General features: G+C 38.3%; 1 protein-coding gene across 17 annotated transcripts in view; it reads right to left on the reverse strand.

Moving 5' to 3' along the window:
• Positions 1 to 14,202, reverse strand: part of CC2D2B (coiled-coil and C2 domain containing 2B) — a 38,600-nt gene that overhangs the window by 2,734 nt on the left and 21,664 nt on the right. For 13 of the 17 annotated variants that reach the window (XM_028729818.2, XM_077930424.1, XM_077930419.1 and 10 more), the window contains 12 exons: positions 13,112 to 13,214; positions 11,405 to 11,514; positions 10,389 to 10,485; positions 9,765 to 9,863; positions 9,411 to 9,593; positions 8,319 to 8,522; positions 7,875 to 7,964; positions 6,887 to 7,000; positions 5,409 to 5,543; positions 3,241 to 3,363; positions 1,920 to 1,978; positions 349 to 526 (listed from right to left, as the gene is read on the reverse strand). In XM_028729818.2, coding sequence (XP_028585651.2) covers positions 349 to 526; positions 1,920 to 1,978; positions 3,241 to 3,363; positions 5,409 to 5,543; positions 6,887 to 7,000; positions 7,875 to 7,964; positions 8,319 to 8,522; positions 9,411 to 9,593; positions 9,765 to 9,863; positions 10,389 to 10,485; positions 11,405 to 11,514; positions 13,112 to 13,214 — 1,495 coding nt within the window. The other 4 variants (XR_013393233.1, XM_077930423.1, XM_077930421.1 and 1 more) reach the window with 4 other exon arrangements.

Raw genomic sequence — 14,202 nt, forward strand, 5'->3', positions numbered from 1 at the left:
GATATTAAACTTTAGAAAGTATAAATTCTGTAACATTTTTCAGTATCTTAACACTGTGTTTCATGTCTGAAGTTTGTTTAAATAAAAACAAGGCCACCTAGTGAAATAATTAAGTTCTGGTTCTGAGTTCTGGCTTTACCTCTAAGCACTAGCCCCCTCAACTCTAAATCTTGGGCTTGATCCCTTATCTCTGAACCCTTGTGCCTAGCTCCTAAGTGATGTCTGCCTGTGGCTCAGTCCTGACTGCAAAGATCCAAACCCCCCCCCCCCTTTATAAGAGCAGAAATAATGGGAGTGAGTGTCCCTGAGAACAGGACATTTCAATAATCTAGCAGCATAAACACTAACCCAGTAATGTTCCTGGAAAGCCTCCAAATTATTTTCTTCTTTTTCTCTAGCTGTCTGTCCATTTCTAAATTCTAGATTTGAGAGAATTTGTCGTAAGACACTGGTACACTGTCGATGCCACCGAGTTGGCTGCTGAGATCGCCATTCCATAAATTTCTTTTTCAAAGTCTTTTCAATCCTGTTTTTTTAAAAAAAGTAGCAGCATGAACAGTAACCATTACAGCATTGTATTAACAAAACGTAGTGTTGTATTAACATTGTAGTGACAAAACGTCTAAATTAGTGGATGTCATGGAATGTAGAACAGAAACAATATTTGCAAAGGGGAAAATTACATATAAACCATACATGCAGGAGAAGCTATGATAAGAAGGAAGAGAGGCTGAATGGAAAGTGGTCATGATGTCAAGTTTGCTAATGGGCCTTGCCTTTTGAGTGGCATAACTGACACTGCAACAGAAGAAGGCAGATGACTTATTACAAGGCTTCCTTCTGGTCAGCAGGCTGGATGAAAAAACTTCTTTTTTTTGGCATCTTTTAAATTGATGCCAGTTAATCATATATTAGGGACGCGGGTGGCGCTGTGGGTTAAACCACAGAGCCTAGGGCTTGCCGATCAGGTTGGCAGTTCGAATCCCCGCGACGGGGTGAGCTCCCGTTGCTCAGTCCCTGCTCCTGCCAACCTAGCAGTTCGAAAGCACATCAAAGTGCAAGTAGATAAATAGGTACCGCTCCAACGGGAAGATAAACGGCATTTCCGTGCGCTGCTCTGGTTCGCCAGAAGCGGCTCAGTCATGCTGGCCACATGACCCGGAAGCTGTACACCAGCTCCCTCGGCCAATAAAGCAAGATGAGCACCGCAACCCCAGAGTCGGTCATGACTGGACCTAATGGTCAGGGGTCCCTTTACCTTTACCTTTAATCATATATTATAATAAAAAACAATAAGTATATAAAACCAAAAAAAGAGAGAAAAGAGAAAGGGGGGAAACAAAACCCCCTTCTAAGGTAGATCTTAACCCTAGTCTCACACTGAAGGGGATAGACTCTTCCAGCTCTCAACTGGGAGCTTTCCTTTCTTCTCTTAGCCTCTCACCCTGGGAGATCTTCCCTTGCCTGCCTCTCACACGGGGTCTTTCACCAACCATTCATCACCTTCATTAGCCCAAAGTAGAGGACATCAAAAATGAAACAAATCTTGGACCTAGAATAGTATTTCACTGTTTTCTTTTTTATGGAAGATGCTTGACAGGGTGGTGATGGTGTATTACATAGACTCTTTTCAGTCTGAGTTCAGGCCTTTCTCATAATACTAGAACAGAGGATTATACAGTGGAAGATTAGAACAGACAAGAAGAATCACTTCTTCACACAATGCATATTTAAACTATGGTATTTCCTACCACAATATGATATGATATAACTACAGCCTGCTGCTTTTCTTTGAAAATAAGAGTGGTAACATTAAATGCTTTAAAAAAAACACTACCATTATTAACATAGCATGTAGTTTGATCCAAAGCTCCTAAACTTTAAAAGTTATTTGAAAGAATGTTGTTTAAAGTACATACCTATTTTGTAGCTCCATGACTAAACTTACATCAGTTGGGGTGTAAAATAGTTCTTCTTGCTAAAACAGATATTGTACAATATATACAGATACACATTAAGCAGGATCTGGAACGATTTTCTGAAGGTATCACAGTTTTTTGATACAAAGCACACCATACGTTACAAGGAAAATGCAGCTGTAACATATAAGATGGTCAGGGAGTGAGATTCCTGAAGTATAACTGGCACCAATTAAATATTGCTTGTGGTATGGAGATTAATAATGAGAGAAGCTGTGTAGAAAAATGCTAACACTGATGGGAGAGGAGTGAGAGCACAGATAAAATTGACAATAGACTCCTCCCTCTAACTTCAGCTCTCGTCTGTTTTCCCACTATGAGGAAATGTTGGATTAGCCTGTGGTTCCGGTTCCAGATTCCATGAGACTGCATGTTTCTTTCCTCCTAAAAGAATTATAGAACCATACAATTGTAGAGCTGGAAGGAATCACGAGCATTATCTAGTCCAACCCCCTTTAATGCAGGAATCCTTTGCCCAACTCAAACCCATGACCCTGAGAATAAGAGTCTCAGGCTCTACTGACTGAGCTATGCCGACAGTAAAGAATTGAACTGTCTGTTTCCATGTGGACACAATCTGTCTACTTATTTTTAAAGTCTGCTGGTTTTATGGTTATTTCCTTATGAATATTGTATACTATTTTATGTAAACTGTTTTGAGGTTAAGCCATGTATAAATGTTGTTAAGGAAAGGAAGAAAAATTACCGAGATATATATTAGTAAATTCAAGTTGTATTCTTGAAATATAGATTCATGTTCCAGGATGCAAGGCTCAAAGCTAATTTGGAGATGTGGAAACAGAATTTCTACAATCCAGCATTCCATCCTATGATGGTCTCTATTAAATAGTAAACACCTGTGTCTTCTACACTGACCTAAAGTTGATTGAATGATGTTGAAGACCACCCTTTTTGAGTGCCCCTGCTAAACTGCTTTGTACAACTAAGGCTCGCATTATTTTTGTGTTTGATGCCTTTTGACTGACAGGTAGGTGTGGTTTGCCCAAAATAGCTCCACAGACCAAACTGAGAGTCTTGGTGGGTCTAATTAGGCCTGTGACATGGAGGTTCCTCACCCCTGATTTAAATGCACACACAGCTCTCCGGTATCAGAGCAACTTGCAGTTTTTTAAAGCAGAATTCTAGCTCAAATTCTTCTTTCCTTCTTACCACAATATATAATATGTAGGCTCATCCAGTGAGGCTCTGCCCCACTGGGCAAGTCACTTGCAAGGTAAGTACTTTTTGAAATATTTGTCACCTGTACGGTCTGCATTTTTAAATCCTGAACATGGTATGGAAGAAACTGTTTCCATAAGCTTTCCTTTGAAATATCAAAACTGACACACATTGGTGAACTGTTCTGCTGTATGTTGAACCAGACCTATCAAGACATAAAATGTCAACAATAAATAACTGAAATAAACACATATTTGAACTAGTTCTGCTACCACATATCCTTTTATCTGGAATGCCATGGACTGAACCTAGGACCTTCTGCTTACAAAACATCTGCTGTCACTGAATGATACTCCCATTTCCACATACACTGAAATTAATACATAATACCATCAGTCTATACTGGATTTGATTCAAAATATGGAAGTTCCAGCGTTTATATGGAGTTTTGCAAAACAAATGGGCTGTCCCAGAAATGTAGCAGCACTACAGAACTTAACAAAGGCAGAGACCAACTGAAACTGGTGAGGTTTATACAAGAATGGGAACTAAGGAATGTCTGTGGGGAGATGAATCTGAGAGATATGACTCACGTATGTGTACCCAGTGTTTAGCTTGTGATCCAGAATAGACTTCCTATTGACATCCACCCCACTGTTAAATGCGGTGAAAGAACACAAATAGGAGAGATCAAAATAACAGAGCATGCCCCAGTCTGCACAAAATTTGAATTCACTCCAGTTGAACATACAACCTCACTAGGGTATTTCATAACAAATTAATAACAGTGGTACCTCTGGATGCGAACGGGATCCGTTCCGGATCCCCGTTCGCATCCTGAGCAGAACGCAACCTGCGTCTGCGGGTCACGATTTGCCGCTTCTGCGCATGTGCATGATGTCATTTTGAGCGTCTGCACATGCGTGAACAGCGAAACCTGGAAGTAACCCGTTCCGTTACTTCTGGGTCGCCACAGAATGCAACCTGAAAACGTTCAACCTGAAGCGACTTTAACCCGAGGTATGACTGTAATAAGAGAAAGACTGACTAAAATATTAGGGGGGGAAATAAGGAAAATAATACGGAAGGAATAAGCTCTGGTCTATTGTGGGAAACAATGAAGGCCGTGTTGAAAGGGGCATGTATACAGGAAAAATCCTTTTAAACATATCACGTAGGACACAAAAATGACAACTGGAACAGGAAATTTCCCTTCTGGAACAAACACACAGTTACAGGATCAAAAGTGCTTTTAAAAAATTACAAATAAAGTGGAAAGAATTGGAGACCATAGAAATAAAGAAACTATGAGACAGCTGTACTTAAAACAAACCAAAATATGAATCTGGGGGGAAGGGGGTCTAAACTCTTAGCCACATGATTATGAAATAAAAGCAATAAAGAAACTATAACTGCCATTAAAACTAAACCAGGAGAAGAGTATTTTCTACATAACAAATCTGAGAAGTATAAAGAATTGTTCTCCTCCTTGTACTCCTCAAAATCCCCCCTTCAGAAATGATACAATTTTTTAAGCACAACTATATTTCCCGATAAAAGTTCCCATTAACCATCCCTGTTGTGAAAATGTTGTAATCTGGGTAGAGAAATTGGCAATATTATGCCACTAATGAGGGATCTTTGTAATGTTTGGGAATTAATACAATTATTGTTTGTTTCCAGGTTGGTGGCAATGAGTCTCCAGCTAAGATATCATTCTACAATATAGTCATATTTGGGACTATTAAATCTGTAAAAGTTTTATAAAATACTGTAGAAAATCCATCTGTACCAAGAGATTTTCTCACTTCTAGTTTTTAATTGCCTCTTTTATTCATTCTTCTTTAATTACCCATTCCATAAGTCCACAGCTTCCTTTACAGTTGGTATTTGTGTTATCAGGCTCAAGCTGGGTATGTCCTGGGCCTTCTTCAGCTGAGGAAAAGCATCTAAAATTGGTTGGTAATTTAAATGTGAGTGAACGGGTGAGCTGCCTGAGAGCTTTACAGCTGAAATTAGGTGGAAAGAGGGCTGCAGGAGGAGGGTCAGACCATAAATGTTGCTCTCTGGAAATCTGGTGCAAGCTGTTAAATCTAATTAGAAGGGTGTATTTGTCAGCACTATGTTCTGTTACTGTAAAGAAATACAGTATTACAAACCCACCACTGCCAATGAATCTTCCCACAATGATGCAGGAAGCTTGTAACAGTATATTGTTTTTCTACTTAATTTCTATTTAATCATACTTACATTTTCCCAGCTGATTAAGCAATCAACACTCTGTAGAGGGCAAAATGCATCAAATTGCTTATAGCACTGGCCACTCAGTGGATTCCACAGAAAATACTCTCCATTTTCTTGTGTTGCTACATAAGCTACTTTCCCCTGTAATAAGCAAAGGAAACAGCCAGCTTTGTTGTTAAAAAAATTACCCAAAAAATGCTAAAAAAACTCTATTTTCCTGCCTCTATAACATGGAAAAAATAAGAAAATAAATAAAGCTACACTTAACCTATAATGTCTGTGTTTATACAAGAGGGAAGGAAGAAATAAATAAAACACATTCTCTTGCACTTTGTTATTACACTAATACATTATGAACAATGACTATTTTTCAATAAGACCCTTGCTCTCTTGTTAACCTTTAGAATAGCTATCAATTTCAACATGTATACCATATCCAAGATCATATTTCATCATTCTCCTAGTAATGGAAATTCTCTCTGTTTCTACTCTTGGATTATTGCCATATCTATACTGCTTGTTTATTCCAGTTTTTACATTGCCAAAAGATTACTATTGGGTCCTATGTATAGTTTTTGTTCCTTTACAAATACAGGAGAAACTATATATTATATTTACTCCTTATACTTTCTAATATACTGAGAAATAAAATAGCAATTTGGTATCTTTTAGAAATCCTACAATCCTTATTCACATAAATACTTGGCTTGATAAAAGCTAGGACCATTTTATTTCAAGAGAATGGGATAGAGGTGGGTAACTATTATTAAGTAATGAAGAATATATAAATCTAAAACAAATAATATTAAGAAATTATTGTCATGGGTGCCGTTGAATCAATAATACATCTTAAGGATCACACATGATTGATCATTTAATATCAAAGATAAGACTACACTCCATTTAAATGGGGTTTTGAAATAACTTATCCTGAAACAATTTATTATTTGATAACTTTAATGGATTTTCTTTAATCTGGCAGCTTCTTTTAACACTGTCCTCCTGTTCCTGCTACACCTAAGCATATGGGTTGGATTCAGAGTTAAGTGCATAATAAAGCTATGAATTTATACTGTTCCACTTGTTATGTGGCTTATATTTCTGAGAAGAACTATACCACAGGCAGGAAACCTGAAGCCTGCATCTCATTTGGCTCAATGGCTGAATTGGCTGATGACACTTCCAGAGTCAGCTGGTTCATTTCCTTGCCCAGTCAAGGTTTTTGCACTTGTTTGTGTTGCTCTCTTTCAGCGCTGGGCTCACTACTGACCCTGTTGTTCATGCCTACTCTTATTTTCATGCCATTCCTCTTCTGAACACAGACATACCAAGTAGAACATCTACTTAGCGTTCAACCATGCACCCTCTATGGTTTCCTGCTGCCACTGATTCTCTCCATACTGATCTGCACTGAACTGAGAACGAAAAAGTTCACCAACCCTTGAATTATAGTAACAAAGATGGAAATATTTTGCCAGACTTACTTCTAACACTGATGTTCCCAACAGTACCCATGCTTTTTTCCCAATATACAGAAAGTAGTTACATAGAAGCACTGCGTGTTCTTCTTTACTACCAATACCAAGTTCAAGGAAATTCTGTTAGAAATATAAGATCATTCATTTTTAAAAGCAATGCATATATTCTTCATCTTCCCACCAAAATAATACTACAGCGGCATTGCCACGAGGAAGTTCAGAAATGGCAGCTTGCATGTTATTTAAAGATTAACTTCAAGTAGCAAAATAAAAAAATCACAATGCTCTCACAAGTTACATTACTTCCACTGATATATAATTATGAAAATAATAAAAATAAGCAGACTAAGTTCAAGGTGCTCATACTGCTGTACTGCTTTATTTAGCTTGGGATGAAAGTACCCCTTTGAAAGCCACTATGAAGTTCGGAAACCCTCTGTAATCCTGTGGAAGATGCCCCCATCCAAGTTTTGCCAACTACCCACATCATTCTGGTGGGGCCCTAATTCTACCATATTTTTAGCAAGTCTTGCTTTAGTAACACTTTCTACCATTTTAACTGGAACAGATATAACACCTGTAATTTCCTCTTAAAATCTTTCTTTCCAATGGTGTAATATATTGATCGAATTCTGTGGCATACACATGGTTAAGGAATTTCTTTTTTGACTATAGTACTTGCAAGAAAGCTATGCAGGGCTGGTGACTTGTTACTTTTATCAGTTTAGCTTCTGCCCCTCCCCTCATCTTAATTAACTTAGAAGACCCTCAAACTTCAACCTGTTTGAACTGCAGAAACATTTCAAACATCATTGCTCATATTTTCAGGTATATTATTATGACTTAAAAGGAACATCAAAACATGTTTTTTATTTAACAAATTTATACCCTGCTCTTCAATAAAATCCTTTTTAAAGTGGTTAAGGAACGCAATTTATATTTTAAAAAATCAAACCAATAAAAAAAAGCATAGCAGAAATAAAATGTCATATACCTCTGATGTCATCCAAAGATCAACATCATCGTTTTCATCCCCAGTGTCTGATATACAAGGAATTAAAGACACAAATCGTGATATAAGATCCTACAAAACAAATAGGAGTATGTCTGCCTCAGAAATACATATTAAAATAATCCATCTGACATTTGGCATTTAATTAAAGGCATCAAGCAATAATTAACTCATTGTGTTACCTTTTTTTTTACATTCTTACACAGGTTAGCTGCGATCTTATGCCACCCTGATGATGGATATGAGCTTTGGCTGTGATATTGACCGTCCTCAGCATCACATGTCTCAGTTTCATAGCTGGAACCAAATGCTGCAATGCCAGCCTTACAGCTCATAGTTTCCACCAGTTTGCCTTTAATTGTGGGACCCCTGCTGTGAGCGCCCCAGCCCACCAAGTATGTGCTGATTCTGTGATTACATACTTACAGAAGTTGAGTTAGGCTCATCAGCACACATATCTAATAACTGCTGAGGTGGATTCAGAGAGGTAATGTACTTTGTTACTAAAATATTTCTTCCTTGATTGTTAAAAGCTGAGGTTATTATTCTCCTCTTTGGAAACAATGCTTTGCATGTTTGCTTAAAAACGTATGCTTTTTGCAACAGTGTTTGATCTTCATGATCTATGAACTGAAAAACAATCTAGGGTTAGAAGTGAACAGTGATGTGGCTGACTTTGCTGATGATATTAAATTGTTCAGGGTCGTTCATTGTTCAGGATTGTTAAAACAAAAAGGGATTGTGTAGAGCAGGCATAGGCATATTCAGCCCTCCAGCTATTTTGGGACTACAATTCCCATCATCCCTGACCTCTGGTCCTGTTAGCTAGGGATGATGGGAGTTGTAGTCCCAAAACATCTGGAGGGTCGAGTTTGCCTATGCCTGGTGTAGAGCTCCAAAAAGACCTCTACAAACTGAATGAATGGACAGTAAATGGAAAGTAAGAGGTGACAAGATGGAACAGTATAAAATTATACTGATCTGAAGAAAGTGCATAGCAAAAAGTTTTTCTCCCTGTCTCTTAATATTAGAACTCATGGACATTCAGTGAAGCTGAATGTTGAAACATTCAAAACAAACAAACTAAAGTGCTTCTTCACACAGCATGTATGTAAACTATGGAATATGTTTCTGCAGGAGGCAATGATGACCACCAACTTGGGTGGTTTGAAAAGAGGATTGGAAAAATTCATGGGGGATACAGCCATGTGTTCATGCTCTGCTTCCATGCTTGGAGGTAGTGGGCTTCTGAATACCAGTTGTTGGAAACCACAGGAGTGGGGAATGCTCTTGTGATAAGGTCCTCCTTTTGGGCTTTCCACAGGCATCTGGTTGCCCACTGTGAGAGCAGAATGATGGGCTAGAAGGCCGATTGGCCTGATCCAGCAGGTTCTTCCAAAGTTCTTAAAAACTTATTTTAAACGGAGATCAAAACTATAATCTCAGTTATAAATTTCAAAGCAATAATTTCATGCAAATTATCCTATTTATTAAACAGAGTAAAAAATAAAGGCCAACCTTGTCTGATTCTAAATTATTTTCAGTAGAAGATATTTGAGGTTCAATAGTGGCAAAGATGGTTAAAAAAGTATATTCCTTCAAGTTCTGGCCATGACATTCTTCTTTGGGAGGCACATATGTCTTACTCCAAGTATATCCAAGCAAAACCGGTGGCATATTTACTTGAAATGTACCACAAATCTGTGAAAACACACATTATTTGGCTTACTGAAACAAATGCAAGTATTAAGTTAAGAGTTTAAAAATCTAATGATATGGCTGCATTACAATCTTGCTGTTTTAAAAGCAACTCATTATCTGCAGTTATATTAATGATACAAAATCTTTAAAAGCATGATTCTTCTTCATTACCTTTGATTGCTCCAGGAGTGTAGAGAAAGGAAACATAACTGATCCAAGCCAATTCTTTCTTACATAGGAGTGACCACTGCAGTTTTTTGGACATGTGTCCTAACCAAGTTAATAATTTGCGTTAATCTTTTGTATTTTAGTATGCATTATTCAACTATGTTTCCTCAACAGCTGAATCTTAGAACTATCTCACGTCTTTATTCACTTACTGCCTAAACAAGGTGTAAGGTGTTTAAGCAGACCAAAAGTATTTTCCTAGCTGCAACTTATCAAAAACTTTGGAGGCACAAAACAGATTTGCAATAATATTCTCTCCTCATTAAATATCACCAATTTTATTTCTAGTGTTAATTTGAAAAGAAGTGTAGGGTAAATATTTAAACTAGAAACAAGAGGTAACACCTAATACTTGTAAAAATATCAAATGATTTAGCTGTGTTATAAATACATTCTTAGAAAAAATGCTGTCTAGTTTCAAATATGATGCTGAAATAGGGTTTGGTATACAAAATACCAGACTTTTCTTTAAAATCTGTAATACAATACTGTACTCCACCATACTATGCTATAACCTTCTGTGATTCCTTGTACACATTACCCGAACAAATTTAGTCTACAATTTACCTCATGCTTTTCAATCACAAATTCATCAAAAATGTTAATATTTATATTGTCTTTGATCTTAGATAGCCCTGAAAAAGTATAATCATGTCCTGGAGAGCTGAAACAAAAACAAAAGCAAAAAAATTAAATCAAACATTTTGACAACAAAGTTACTGAAACTATGTATAGTTGTATCTCAGCTCTCGAACGTCTTGGGAGTAGAACGTTCCAGTACCCAAACGATCAAAAACCAGGAGTGTTCCGGTTTCCAAACATTCTTTTGGAAGCCGAAAAGACTTCGGGAATGGACTGACTTCTGAGTTATGACTGTACTGTCATACTGTACTGAGGTTTTGGTTTAATGTTCTGCTTGTGCACTGCATCTTTATGCATAACTTCTCAAGCCATTCTGAATGGGTCCTGCCATGAACAGTTGAGGAGGTGGGGTAGCAGAAGAGCCCCGTTGGGTCAGACTGAAGACACATATAGTCCAGCATCCTGTTTTTACACTGGCCAAACAGATGCCCATGGGAAGACTACAAGGAAGACCTGAGTGCAACAGCACCCTCCCTACTTGTGATTCCAAGAAGCTGGTTCTTAGAGACATACTGCCTCCAAAAGCGAAGATAGAACATAGCCATCACAGCTAGTCATCACTGGTATCTTTTATCCTCCAGGAGATTCTGCAGCTGGGAGGAAATCTGTGACTCCCTCCACTCACCAAATACATGATCAGAACTGCTTCTACTCAAGAATGTGAAACCTGGGATCCAACCCTATATTTCTAAACAAACAAAAAAAGGCTGAAGCCTTCAACATTTCATATTCTTCAGGCTCCTTGCAAGGCAACCCCTTTGATAATATTCAGATAATTTCCACAACCATGCAAAATCAGGGATTTAACATATGTAACCGATATATGCAGTTGAAATCAGAGACTTAAAATAATGGAACAGGATGCAATGTAAAAAAACATTTGGCCACAGAAAACTTGAAGTACTGTATACATTATTAAAAGTGAGATACGCGTAACTTACATAAAATCAACTTGCAGTTCTTCGTTCCAGCATGGATGAGAGCCATCAGCAGTGCTAGTTTGATAGATTGTGTCCTGGAAGGTAACTTCTACAAAAGGGTGGACACCCACCTAAAATAAAAATGTGCAGTATATACTAGAATTTATTTTGGTTTTGTCTCATTTTCAGGCCTATTGATCACAGACATTTTCCTTATTACAGTTATTTAGATAAACTGCAGACATTTTTAAAATCAATATGGAAGTTACTCATGTAATGCATTTATCTCCCCCCTCCCAATATAATATACCCAGTGGACATTACAAGAGAAAAATACACTCCAGTTCTCATTCTATGACAAAAACAGCTGCCAGTTTGGTGAATTGACAACCAAACTGGTACCAAACTATAAACTACATCCCTAACCACAGCCAAGGCAGATGCTGTGTAAAAGGTGTGGAATTTAGTCTTAGGGTTTTTTAACCTGGTTCAGAGTCCTACAGTATAAACAAACTGAAGCTATATGCCTTACTAGTGCCTTATTCTATTATTGTTAAATAGACAAATTAAGCAGCTTGTTAGAAGTTAGTTCTGAAATGTATAATCTCATAGAACAGTGGTCAGCAAACTTACGGCGCCTTGGGCCAGTGTCTCCAGCGCCGGTCGGGTGGCAGGCCGGAGGGCGGGGGAGCGCGTGCCCATACGTGTGCGCACACACTATTTCTGGCGCACTTGGGTTGGAGGAGCACTGGAAATAGCTTGTGCGCATGTGCATGGGCCTCCTCTGACCCAGATGTGCACCAGAAATAACGCTTGTTACTTCCGGTGCTCCTCCGACCCGGACGTGGACAGCCACGCAGCGCAGCGCCAGTAAGAGCGGGCAGCGGGCATCACCGCAGGGTGGATAAACGAGTCCCACGGGCCTTATGCAGCCCGCGGGCCTTAGTCTGGGGACCCCTGTCATAGAATATAGTGTATCACCAGCAGGAACAGCCCACCAGTTTCTTGTTGTTTCTCTTCAGCACCATGTGCGTGTTGTTCAATCATAAAAAGACTGAATAATCAAGTCAATAAGCTGTGGTTACAAGTCATAGACATTGCCCCGCCTCCATTATTTCTGTGGACACCCATGGAAGGTACTCCTTTTTTTGCAATGGGCAAGGCTAGCACTTAGGATGCAGCTGTTGCTACTACTGTATGGCATCAAGTCTTAGTTTGTTCCTTGCTGATCCAACCCTGGAGCTCTGTGTTGCTAGAGCACAACCTAAGTCCTGGATTCAGTCTGAACCCTTCTCTACCTAGTCTTATTGCAGAGGACATTATGTCTTCAACATTAAAAATAAAATTTTAGAATCACCTCATTCTCCAAAAATAAATGTATTTTACTGCAATGTATAGGATAACTTTCAATCCCTATGCCACAAAGCTCGTTGAAGTCCTGCCAGCACAGCATGGGTGTTTATTCAAGCACAGATTGCTCCCTTCTCCCTCAATGTAATAATCAAATTCCACCCCCTGAATACTAGCATTCAAATTAGCTGAAATATCTGAGATTCAGAAGCAAAAAAAGAGGCCTTGTTGTTTAATGAAAGCAAACTTTTAACCACAAGATGAAACTATGTATAAATATACTGCAGTCTTTAGACTAATTTCTGCACACACAAAATAGACATGATTTGGAAATTAATTTAGAGGGGAGCATATAAATGTTGTTTTTTAAATAATTACCTCATACAAAGGGTCTCCTGAATAGGCTGAATTTCCTGACAAAATATGTCTGCCTCTGGACATACGATTTGGTAAATAGGATGGTGAATTAGCAACTCCAACCCTTGAGACAGTAAACAAGAATTACATGCATATTTCAGCCAGTTTACCTTATTAACATGCATCAAGATTCCCTGCTTATGTATAGGTACATAATTGGCTGGTTGTTACTAGAAATAAAAGGCAGTGGAAATGCATGCCTGCTGGAGTGGAGGCAGGAAAAGACCACTTTGAAAGTTGACATTGCAGCATACACACTTGCAAACTGAGACAGGAAAAAAATGAACGTTATCAGAGGCGCAATCTCAGCAGGTAGGCAGCCAGCTTGCTTTCCGTTAATTGCTAACCAGGTGAAAGGGGTTAGCAGTGAGCAGTAATCTTCTGAACTGGGCCTCTGAGCCAAGATGGAGTTGGCCAAGCAAGACAGAGACAGCAGGAGGCAGTACCCCGTTGCTGTACCTCCACAACCTGGTAGGCACCCACATTTGTAGAGTGTGTGTGCTAAATTAAGATTAGTCTGCCTGTTGCAGGTAGCTCAATATTCAGTGGCTTAATAAAGTTGTGGCTCTTTATTTAAACCACATCCATCCATCCATGCCTTCATTCTGCGTTTGGAAGCAATAATAGTTAATAGTTTTCTTTGTGCTTTGCTACTTAAGCAAAATCATGAATAATGCATCTCTTAAGGGAGAATTTCAGCATTATGCTTGTAATTCTATGCAAGTCAATGAGACTAAACCAGAGCAAGTATTTTGTGATTTGCCCCCTATGTCAATCATTATTGTTAAAATATTATTTAGATTCTCTGAAAGAAAGCTCTGTTTGCTTGCAGCTACAGCATACTATTTTGTAATCCAAATTACTTGCATAGTAATGTATAAAAGAACAAACATACTTTCAAACACAGTAACATGTAAAATTATTATTAGTTTGTTTCAGAATACTGTACACTAAAGCCTTGATTTTTCAACATAATTTGATTAGATTTAGTGGCTATTATGCTAACCATTTACACTTTCACAAAATCCTTCTACATATCTGTACACTAAAAT

The sequence above is a fragment of the Podarcis muralis genome, chromosome 6 (genome assembly GCF_964188315.1).
Source record: "Podarcis muralis chromosome 6, rPodMur119.hap1.1, whole genome shotgun sequence".
NCBI classification, from domain to species: domain Eukaryota; kingdom Metazoa; phylum Chordata; class Lepidosauria; order Squamata; family Lacertidae; genus Podarcis; species Podarcis muralis.